Source organism: Falco naumanni, chromosome 14 (genome assembly GCF_017639655.2).
Source record: "Falco naumanni isolate bFalNau1 chromosome 14, bFalNau1.pat, whole genome shotgun sequence".
Classification (NCBI taxonomy): domain Eukaryota; kingdom Metazoa; phylum Chordata; class Aves; order Falconiformes; family Falconidae; genus Falco; species Falco naumanni.
The window spans coordinates 4139401-4151699 of NC_054067.1; the positions used below are offsets into that span (position 1 = coordinate 4139401).

General features: G+C 41.6%; 1 protein-coding gene across 3 annotated transcripts in view; it reads right to left on the reverse strand.

The window, feature by feature from the left end:
• PAK3 (p21 (RAC1) activated kinase 3) overlaps window positions 1-12299 on the reverse strand; it is a 77198-nt gene that overhangs the window by 22223 nt on the left and 42676 nt on the right. For 2 of the 3 annotated variants that reach the window (XM_040614619.1, XM_040614618.1), the window contains exons 3-6: window positions 8869-8969; window positions 5250-5294; window positions 3967-4120; window positions 2359-2396 (exon numbers count right to left, since the gene is read on the reverse strand). In XM_040614619.1, the coding sequence (XP_040470553.1) occupies window positions 2359-2396; window positions 3967-4120; window positions 5250-5294; window positions 8869-8969 (338 nt within the window). The remainder of the gene's footprint in view (window positions 1-2358; window positions 2397-3966; window positions 4121-5249; window positions 5295-8868; window positions 8970-12299) is intronic. The other variant, XM_040614620.1, reaches the window with a different exon arrangement.

Genomic DNA, 12299 nt, shown 5'->3' on the forward strand with positions numbered 1-12299 from the left:
CACGCTGTTTTGTTAATTCATCTTGGCGTATTTCATTTTTGCTAAAAACAACTAAATCATTCCCATGCTTAGTCAATTTCTAATTTCACAAAACGTAATACTTGAATATATCACTAGAAATCACATCTAGTTGCTGGTTAATTGCTTTGGCATTGTGTCTACAGAAATGGTAACAGTTAATTAAGCTAACAGGTGTCTACTGGCTAGGTTAATTAACACACTTCGAAGTGCAAAGCCTCCTTCATCGTCTTGCTGGGAATTTGATTTTGGAGAGAAAGGCTATTTGTTTCTTTACTGTTTTACCTGCGGAATAATCATATTGCCTGCTTCCACCACACTGAATTTGCCTGTTTAGCAGCATCTTTTTCAGCACCATCCTCTTTACCTAATCGTCAGTGAACACACTGAGCTTTTCACGGTTTGCCTGTTCTTACCACAACGGTACCGCAGAGCGAGCGCAGCCCTCAGCAGCAAGGTTCAGCCTGCCGACCTGCCCGGAGCTGCCAGGCAGGCATCCCGACTGCTCCCCCAGGCTCCCGTTACTGGCAGCAGAAAATAAAAGCCACTGCCAGGGTGCAGTCAACCTTCAGGCAGACTGCAAATACAGGGCCGGCAAGGGAAGCCTGGCTGATCAGTTGTCTACATGCAAATTGAAGTCTACAGCGCAGATATTTAAAGTTAGGTGCGTGGATACCCGTCCCCCCAGTCCCAGAGGCTACTCAAAGCAGGGGGTTCTATCATGTCACAAATTTGCTGGGGAAACAAAAAATAAATGAAAAGGTGTCTTGTAAAGTGTTTGCTGCTTTAAAGCTAGCTACAAGCCATTTGGAGAACTGAAGCAAATCAAAAGCGCTATTCTACATATTCACATCTCATTTGCATTACCTTTTAAAGATAACGCAAAAATGGCATCAACTTGGTCCAGGGAGACCTAATCTTCACGCCTGTGTGTTACTGTATGGATGGCTGTGTCAGTGCCTTAAGTCACCTGTACTTGAACACACTGTCATATACACACACGCAGAGTCTGGCATTTTCTCTGAGGCTCCGTTCCATTGCCCAGCTTTTAAAGGTAGATGGTGACAGGCTACTGATCCAGCCAAAGCAGGGAATGATACATCAGACACCCTAAACACCAGTGAAAGGGCCAACTCCGCCAAGCAAGGGGTGTCCTAATGGGAAGGTGAATGTTACTTTGTCAGACATTACGTCAGATGCTTTCTATGCATCATTAGCACCTTGCTTACACGTGGCCAGAAGACGATTAAGGGAAAAATAACCAAGGGAATAATCACACTTCTGTTAGTCCAATTCTTGTAACTGTCTTTTCCATTGGGCTCCCAGCTTGGTCTGACAGCATTAAATTGTGCAGCTAGAACATATACAATGTAATGTTATTTAACACAAGACTCCCATTAAGGAGCAAAATGAAATTAAAGTCATTCCAATGACTACTTGATCCTGTCAAGAGTTGTTTTCCCTGTGCTATAACATTCAAGCAGCATCCTGAGTCAGTAACTTTTGAAAGCTGACATCTTGACTGTCTCACCACCTATGTCTGCCAGAAATACCACAGCAGCTGCCGATGTGTCCGTACCCACTGGAAAAACTATTGGGAAGGCTTACTGCACTCTGGCGAACCCCAAACTTCCTTTTAAAGATTTTATTAAAGATAATGAAAGTGCATCAATTGAAAATCTGAAGTGTGAATATTCAAAGATGATTTCCATTTCATTATACACAGCCCTTGCTGTGCAATCACAAACCTAAAATTAAGTTGCTTAACACTTGAAAATAAAGGCCAAACCCCCATTCAGTCATTTTCTATTTAATGCATTAACATTAACACTAATAAACTTGGTCAACATTAATGACGCTGTCATGACTACATCTCTGGGATTGCTATGGCAATCCAGTATTAATTAGAGTGGATGATTATTTAAAACTTTCTTTCAATGGTTCCAGTGAGTTACATATCAATTATAACCTTATTTATATTCAGCTACATATTCAGCTGTACTAATGATAAATGGTAAAATTTAATAGAAGGAGATTCTTAGTTGTTAAAACTAAATTAAAATGGGCTAATTAGACAGTATTGCATATTGTTGTGAATTATATATCACCATGGCTAAGAACGGCAAGCAATCTTCTGTCTGCAAAACCAGACTTTCACCTATCTAAAAGTTCTTAAACAGAAAATTAGAAAACAGCCAGTGATTCCTTTTCCACTGCAAAGACACTAAAACGTACTTTCTCTCTGCCTACAAGGCTGGCACTCTATCCTAAAAGGCAAAGCTCAAGCTTGCTCCACAATTCTTACACACTATGCAAGGAAAAGGTTACTTTCACACTCACCGAAGGATGGCCTTCTATGTATCCACGGGCGCTTTTATCTGCAATGTGCAAGGGAAAATTAACCAGATGCTGTTACAAAACTGCCTGTTGTGGGGAATCCCACAGAACAAGTAAATCCAAACAGATAGCATTTTTTTTTTTCACAACACCCCTCCAGCAGCAACAGGTATTTTACATAGCAAGCAAGATAACAGGACAATATACTAAGTTATTCGTCTACAGTTTCTTGTGCCTATTTTTTTGCCCTGTTTTGCCAGTAAACAAAACAAATAGAAACTTGGTCATGAAAATGCAAATTGTTCTGTAAAAGTCAATAGTTCTGTTTTGCCCAAGAGCTAAAGAAGCTTTTTTTTTTTTTTTAAAAAAAAAGAAAAATAAACTGCATGCATTGATTCTCTTTAGCTTGCTGAAAATATTTCCCCATAAAAGCTTCCCCCAAACCCCCCTTAGCTGTGGCAGTTCTACTCTGAGAGCACAGTAACAGCTCCTGAGTTCAGGAGCATAAATTAACTGTTTTGAATTTTGCATTTCATCACAAAAGTAAGTGCTATTTTAGGAAACATTAAGCGTCACATTAGACAGTCAAATCTCTTCATTATGCAATTTAGAAAAAATATGCTTTCTGTCAAAATAAGCATTAGTCAATTCTGGAGATAACTGCACAGGTTTCAGGAGGACTTCTGAGAAGCTGTCCCAGTCTTCATTTTGGAAGTTGTATTAGCTGAACCAGCAAACTGAGGAAATTACAGATCCCACTGCCACATGCTATTACGTGTAGGGAACTGAATCACTGCAGGTTAAACTACAAATGCTGTCCATACCCCATTGGACAGGGACGCCCCCTTATTAGCTGAAGCTGCTAACATGAGCTTTACCAAACTAATGGTATCTTAATAGTATTTCTGTTTAAAACAACTCAGTTGTTCAGGAATAGCAAAGGAACACATAGATACAAAGGCCAGATATGCCGCACCTAGTAAAAACCTCTACTTACTTCCTAGGTGTCTCACCAGCCTGGCTGTGGAGTCCAGCAAAAGTAAAATAATAGGAAAAATTTGGACGGGAACACCTAAATGAGTCTCTTCCCTGAATGAGTAAGCAGCAGAGACTGCCCTGGATACCCAGCATTCCATCTCATCCTACTGGAGCAACATGTCTTGACATCACAATAGCAGCCATTCCAGAACTGTTTGCGAATTTACGCACAGTAAAAAAAAAACAAACAAAAAAACCCAACTTCGCCACCAGTAACATAAAACAACCCTTGAAAATTCTCCTGTATCACCAAAAATCCCCATAGTCCATAACCTGTTGCTCAAAGGATCCAAGAGCAACTCACAAAATGCACGAAACAAGTATAGCCTACACCCCACTGTGAACGCTGAGAAGGAACACGGATGCAAAGAAAGAAAAAGTAAACATGACCTTCGTTCTAAAAACAACTGACAAAGAAAAGTTGCAGTTTCAATGACATTTAGGGGACAAAAGGAGAAATATAATTCATTTCAGGACTATTCCACAAAGCGGAATTTTTTAAGGTTGCCTCTTGACCGCTTGAATGTTGAACTCTGGCCTGACGCTCCCTTTTGCGCAGTGAGATCTACTTACCTCCTGACGTAAAGCTCATGTATTTCTGGTTGTTAACTGTTTCTTTGGAATCATAAAATTTGAGAACATCTAGGACAGCTTGTGGGTTCTTCTTCTGCTCCAGTTTAGTTATGTTGGAGGTCTGTAGTAGCCTGGCCCACTGCTCTGGAATGCCCTGTAGATGTCAAGTGGAAAGAACGCAGATTTAGAATATTTAACAGCTGTGGCCTCACAGATCTTTACCAAGATCCCATGCTACCTGTAAGATTACTTTTCAGAAATTTTGATTGACACCTTACAATTAAAATTAGTAGCTTATACGTTAGATGCAATCATTCTCTTCTCTATCAAAATACAGAGCTAAAACCAGGATCCAACTTTAAAAAGAAAAGAAAGTTATGACTGTGATAGGAAAAAAAGTGCATGAAACTCATCTTTAAATCAACTCTGCTCTTCCATGAAATAATGATTTAAGGCTTAGCTTGTTTTCCTGGTGATTCAGTGCAGACATAACAAGACTATTCTAAATTTGTGGACAACACAGTGTATTTTAGGAGCTTTACACTGGATTTTTAATGCTTAATAACACAAACACATTTTGCTGAAATGATCGCTGCTGTCCGATTGAAAGGTAAACCCCACCCTGATACAATTCATTTTCAGCATACCAGGGAACACTGCGGGGTTAAGAATCTGCATTTAAATTCTCAAAATTGTAACACTGAGTTGTACCACTGCTGCTAAGGATGTCTCCTTTCTTGAGCTCCTGTAGCACTGTAGGTTCTCTACTGTAAATATGCAGAAACCAGGGACTCCAAAAACAGGCTGAGAGTGCCAAAGCCTTGGATGAATTCTAGGACATCTTATGAGTGAGGGTGGCATTTGAAAATTGATCCAATTGCTGAAAGCCGCAACTCTGCATTGAAATTGTATCGGTGAAAAATCGCTTTAAATATCCAGTATAATTTCCTAAATCTGAAAGCCTGTAATTTTCCCCATTTACTGCACAGCCAACATCTATCAGCGAATTCTAGGGCTTACTGAATGAAAAGCTACACCTGAAGTACATTTACACTTCACCTTGGTGCCACCCCAATCTAGGTAAACACTTAAATACAGCTTCTGCCTAAGAAGTTCTCCACAAAACAATGTGTGACATGGGCCTCCAAAGTTTAGGATTAATGAAAAAAAAGTGGGATAAGCCAAGCAACAAATCTACTGCACACACATCAACCTGCTGCTGCAGTGCTATGACATCTCAAAGAAGCATTTTGATGCAAGATTCTTTTGGGCCTGTGACGCACCTCTGGGAGCTTCCCTGTGCACATCTGTGAGCCATAGAGATCTGGCTGTAATGGACGTAAATAAAGAAAGAAAAGAAAGTTAAAACAGGATGGGGGACAACTTAGAAGGTGGTAGGAGGAAACCAATGGGCCAAAATGGGGAAGTCCCATCTAAAATGGGAGTTACGAGGTAGATACCAAACAGATTAGGTGGTGGACAGGCTACAGGAAGGCAGGCTTAGGAAAACGGAAAAATCACAACTGTTCCAAAGTTTGGAAGCATCATTCCCCCTCCTCTCTTTTATAAATCAGTTTTTCTTTCCCTCATAAAAATACATTACTGAGGAAAAATTACCCATGATTTCTTTTCTTCATTAAAAAAGAAAAAGTTATAATAGAGAAAGATCCGGGCTTTTGCTATTTGTCTAGTTTTGAAAGCCAGGTTAGCATTTTTGAATGGCTCTACACCAGTTTTTTTCCAGTGGTTCTCCAGCCCTGAGATCACAATTGGCCAGTGCCCGAGTCAAAGTGCAGTGGAAAAAGCAGCTGGTCCAACTCGGTTTTCACACTGGGAGGTCGTGTATTGTCGTAACAGAAACAATCTATGTGTGACTGAAAATCAGGCCAATTCTAAAGAAATGCTTGATTTGATTAACAGCGTGCAACTTCTTCACATCTATAGCCAAAACTTTCTCCCACTTGCTAATGTCAGAATCTTGAAACTTTAAAAGTTTGGTGGGTGACCACATTTCCTTCTAGACTAGGGATCAGGAAACTCTTTCAAAAACGCATGCCTTACAAAACGCACTCCCCAAAGCCCTGCAAACCACGCTTCTTCCTCCATTCAGAAAATGCAACTGTTTCTTCAAAATAAATCAACATAAAGCTCTAGCAGCATGCTCCCACCCAACAGTTTCCAACCAATTCTACTTTGAGCTTTAAAAGCCCTACTTCTTAGCCAATGCGGTTGCTCCAAGCACAGTGAAATGGAGATATAACGTATGTTCATGAGCAACAACACAGCTTGGTGCTCAAGCCTGAAAGCCGGATACTCAGGAGACCATGCAACTGACTGGAGATGCAACCAACAGCAACCAGGTAATGCAGCTGGGGGGTGACTGGGGGTGTCAGAAAATGGCCCAATGCAATGCACATAACCAGTGGAGCAGACACTACTGGCATGACAACTGTAATAATCTGAAACAAAAAAACCAAACCCCATATATATTTGCACATTTATTGGACATTCCCATGGCACTTCCAAACTTTTGAAAGAGACAGACGGTGTGATCACTAGACAGTGGGAATATTTTTACATGATATGGCTAGTGGCAGTCCCTTCAGCAGGACACACTTACCACATGGTTACCCAGCTGATACGTGGGTTGTATCCAGGTTGGGACAAATCAAACATGCCTCATGTAACGTAATGCATCTAGGGTTAGTTGGGAGCTGATAGCTAGTTCTTAATGGTGCAAAAATCCCCTTGCTTTGACATTTCACTCCACTAAGGACTACAGTGTTAAGTCCTACCCTGGCAAGCTGCATGGAGGAAGACACCTGTCCCTTTGGTTTGTTTCAAATTGGTTAGCGCCTTCTCAAACCACAGCACTGCACTTCCACACTGTAGGAACAAGTATTATTGTAGAAATATTGTGCAATTGTAAAACAGCAGCCGTCTAATGTCCACTGTTTTGAAAGGGAGAAGGATATTAAGAAAAAATTGTGCTACAGCAATAAAGGTGGACATCTTTAGCCATGCACAATCGTTTTGTTCTATAAAAGTCCAGGACCTGTGCTGCTGGCATCTGACACACACCCCCACAAAAAAATCTCTGATGCTAGAGACTGTTTTGACACACCGGATGATAATAATAACATTCAAATCAATCCAAACCGTGATCTCTGAAGTACTGATAGAGAGTGCTTGTGCTTAGAACTGAAGTGTGTTAACCTCGACATCCCTCCTTTTTGTTCCAGCTGGCAGGGACGTGAAACTAACTGGGATCCTCACCACCAGTTACGTCTACGAGAGAACACGATTGTGACCCATCGCATTTGCATTGAGCCAGAAGGAAAAAGTCTGAAGCACAGGGTAGAAATAAAGGCAGAAGGCTGAAAGGAAGAACAAATATAGAATAAGAACAACTGAACATTCAGTGGGGAGAACAGTGAAATGAAGAAGGAAGGAAAGAAAAGCTAGACAAGAAGAAGGGATGCAAACACAAAAGGGAGAAAACGAAAGCAGAAAGTAACAGAATGTATAATATGATACCAAGGCAAAGAGAATGGCACTGAAGATTAATCTGAACAATAAAGTGACTATGGGGGGGTGGGGGGGGGGGGGGGGGAAGAGGAAAACCAGGATAGATAGTAGGGAAAACACAATTCTGAAAGCTTTATGTTAAGTTTCTGATGAAAAATGACCACATCCGGGCTTTTAAAACGAGCATTTAATCAAGCCCTAGGGTTTGGCACAGAAATTTTGAAGTAAGATTTTGTAAGCGACATCTATTTTAAAAAGGCTAATTAAGTAATCCACATATTTTCAATGTAGCTGTATTTCCTAATTACTAAGGATAATTCAATTTCACTACTCTTTTGAAAACATGCTTTCATTAAATGTGTGGGTTTTTCTTCTATTGTTATTGTTGTTATTGCTATTGCTGCTGCAGCATACAGAAAGTTTCCAGCTTCATGAAATGTTTCTGAGGAGCAAAGGGAGCAATCAAAGTAGGAAGTGATGAAGAGATCACACTTAGGGCTCACACTCGGAAAATTAACCATCCTTTGCCCAGGCAAATGATTTGTCCCATCCTGTTTGGTGTATGCAGCCAGTCAGTACTAGCACACTTTACCATTTGACACATGGTGATAACACAGTCTGACCACTTAGCTCACAGGGTACTACTGATGGTACAGAGTTGCTAATGCTTCCTCTCACCTCCACAGCTCAACCAAATGTAAGCTTACAGCCATCTTAGAGTTAAGGATTAATGGTTTCAGCACCTAACTAGTAGTCTGAGAGAAAATGCTTTGAAGCCCCCTGCACACTTCAAGGAGCTTCCATCAGACCCATTTTTCCCAACACTTCATACGCTTTGTCATGATATAAGTAGAAAAAGCTGACTACTATTTTATTGATACATAAAGGCTAGGAACTGTCTGGTCACCTAGTCTATGGACGTATCTTGAAGGACACTAAATTAAAATGAATGGACTTCCGCAACGCTGCCTCTTTCTGGGTGTCTCCAAGGGCTGTCTGCAGAGCAGCTGGACTTTGCACTTTGGGTCTGATTGTCCATAGCAAGACATATATTATGTACATGTGTGAGGGTTTTTTATGCTTTTCCAAAGACACTGAATAACCAAGCCCTGTAGCAGCTTGTGGGACCGGTAAAAGCATACACCTACATTCTTCCAAGATTTTATTTTCCACAGACACTCTGCTGACAATCCTTGGAGAAAAAAAAAAGCAGCCTGAATCAGAAGTAAAACACTCCAAACCCTAAGCCCAGCAAATAAAAGTCTCTTTCTTCACAGCCTGACTGCTGTCATCTGACGTTTCTGGCAACAGGAGGCTATTTGACCATCAAGAAACTAGAATCTCTGGTAAGCACACAATTCAGCAGTTACTTACTGTGAATTCTCCAGTGACGGCATCAAATCCCACATGAATGGTATGTTCGAAGTCTGAAGGAAGAGATATCTCAGGACGTTCTTTCTCTTTCTTCTTGTTGGCTAGAGGCAAAACGTTAACACGCACTTATTCTCTGCACAGCTTTTCATTCAAAAATTTTCACAATCAGGTGTTCGCAAAATAGCATTTCAGAAGCAGAAAATCATTAACGCCCATCTTACTTGACAAACAGACACAAACTAATACACCACCAGCCTAACTGTCGACCCCTGTGGGGGAAGGTCTGGAACATCTAGGTGTCATTCCATTTTGTGTTTCTTCCAATCGAGTGTCACAGCTGCCAAAGCAAGCTGTTCATGAAGTAGCCTTCTTAGGCTATCTCTAACCAGCACGATTGCTATTAGCAGTTCTTTTTTTCGTCACTTTTTCCACATCTAGCAACTGACTTGTGTTTGACTTTGCTCTGTGGGTCCCTGCAGAAGCACCCCAGGACATGCAGGTGCATGCCTGTGTGCATGTGTGTCTTTCCTCCACACGCTTTGGACCTAGTGTCAAACTCAGCCAAATCAGAGATAAGTTTCTTAAGATAACCAGGTTCTTACAAGTTCCGTGAAAACAGGCTGCTCAGGAGAAGACACCTTTCTGAGTAAAAGGCTGAAGAAGCAGCAGCTCTGTATTAGAAACCACAGAATCTGCACAGCAAAAAATGCCATTGGAAAAGCTTCATCTGAGCTCACAACCAAGACAAATAACCGTAACACCCAAACTTCATTAGTTTCCAGGAATTCCTTGGTTTTAAATCACTCCACCAGTACTCACAGAGTGTGGAGCACCTTACTGAAGGACAGACTTGGAGTCAGTCGATCTGCATATGTTTCTTATCTCCCTTGTATTATAACAACTTTTTAAAGTAACATCCCTCGGGTCATCCATCTCCTGTGCTTTTTACTATCAACAAATCTCACTTCAGCCCAGTTTTATTGACCCTGATAAAGAGTGAGTGGAATAAAGGCTATGAGAAGCTGCCTTCACTCTGATGCATCAAGAATCCATGTTCAAACGAGATTTCTCTGAAAAATGGTGACAATAATGCCAATTCTGGACAACTCCCAAACACCCAGATAAACACAGCATAAACCCACATTCAAACATCTCTCTGGCAGGTACCTGAAATCTTTGGCTTCCCTGGAGAACCAGCATGCTCCAAGACTAACCACCACGTGGTTGAATAATACAGTACAGAGTTATTTATAGCATCTTCTCTAGTGCCAGTGGTACACCTGGAACAGCCCAGAGGGCAACTGCCATTCTACCAAATACATTTGTCATTTCAATGGAAAAATGCTAAATGATTGGAACAGAACAAATGTTACAGTGCCCACGTGCAGTATGCGGAAGTTATTAACGCTAACTCAGGAAATAAGACATGCATAAAGTGCTCATGTAGGATACAAAAAGTCACACCACGTCACATCTTTAAAGGAAGCGCTCTGCTCCCCAGGATCCCATCTCTCTCTGCCGCCCTTCTCGCCCATTTAATGCGTGTCTGGTTTACATACCCTCGCTGTGGTCCTGAGCAGGCTGGCTCTATAGACGTGATGTGACGTGACTTCATGCTAGCAGTTGTGAAAAGCCCAGAGATACACAAACGGTTTATGCTGCGCCTATCACCACGATACTCTGTATCAGGATCTCTAAAGGCCAGCGGATCACCATACATTAACGGGAATATGAAAATGAACACACACGCCATAATTATGCATCAACAGGAGAGAAAGGAGCAGTTTGTTCAGGTCCTGTACTCCCTCAGTGCAGCACCAGTGACAGTCATGCTATGCACATCAAAAACAGATGAAGACGAGTCTGCACGTGTCTTACTTCAAAAGCAAGCATGCCCTTCTACCAGTATCAACCAGGATGGAGCTTTGCTGAATTTATCTTCTGGCACATAAGCCTTCTAACACAAAGCACTACTATGCTCACAGACTTTTAATTAACATCTTCCTTTGGTGTTTTAGTATTACGTTTGCCAGCTTCCTAAGTTTACCTAGGGGTCTCATCCAAAGGCTGAACCCCGTATCAGCACCCCTCCCGCCCCGGGTCTGTCTTTGCTCACAGATAGCTCCACAAGGCCTCTCTTTGCACATATTTCTTACTCTGCCTCACAGCCTCCTTTAGTTGGAAGATGTGCTGCTCCTCATAATTATAGTCTAGAGGATTTTGGATATTTTTAATCCTTTCTCTGCATTGTTGCATTTATCCTCATTAAATAATTCACTGTCACCTTTTGTCTGTACTGCACACCCCTGCACAATGTTAATTGATGAATTATTTTCATTTAGCATTCAGTAAAGATGGCAGCAATATATCAAATACAAATGCAAATGCTCTTCCCCTTCTTTTATCTCTAAGATTATGTTGTTCAGCTTTCAGGATAGATGTTGCCAGTTACAGGATGTCACCCCCGTTCAGAACATATAGCTTCCTATTGCAGACAACAAAACTGGCTTCTCCTACCTCATCGTTTCCAAGCATATGCAGTGAAAATTAGATTTAAAGGATCATCAAATTCAGTTTAAAGCAACAGCCAAATCTAAAAGCAAAATAAGGCATTACAGAAAACATTCTATCAAAAGCAGCACTTGTCCATTTTAGGCCTCTTCTGCTGGAGGACAAGCGTTCCAGCTCATTCCCCAAGATCTGGCACATCTGCTTCAGGGACCTCTGCCTACCAGACTGCAGGTATAAACCTATGGTCCAAATGCTGATAAACTATGAACTAAATACAGAATTAAACATCTCCTTGCAACACCCTTGCCCCTCTCCCGTCTGAAAGCTTTGACACTTCTCCCTGTGCCCTGCAACTCAAATCACTTCTATTTCACATAAGTTGGCAAAATGATACGAAAAGGCACGACTGACTTGAAGCAGCGACTGACTGGATTTGAGGGTTTTATCCTGGACATTCCTATTTGATTTTCTTATAAATGCCCCTCGCAATACACTCCTGCTGCACAGCAGTTAGCCACGAGGGTCACCCACACCACCTCAGCAGCAATTACAGATTAGAAGACTCCAAGGAAAGAGTGTTTGGTCTCACGCAGTCTGCATCACCGTCATCATTATTATGTTAACAAAGCAATTGTTTGGGAGCAAAATGTGACCCAGCTAACTGAGAGCTTTTCTCCAAAGAAGAAGGAAGGGTTTGACCTCACGCTTACGCCCTCCTGTTTGCTTGCCTCCTCATCACATTCTGCTCTTTCCTCCATCCCTTCTCCCACTGTCCCTCCCAGCATCCTTCCTGCCCTGCTCCTCCTGTCCTACCGCAGCAGCCTTGTCCTTTTCTTTCTCCTCCATTAATCTTAACCCACTGGGTTTCTCTCCTTCCCTCTTCTCTTGTTTTTCTGTACAAGAGGCAATCAGATGAGTGA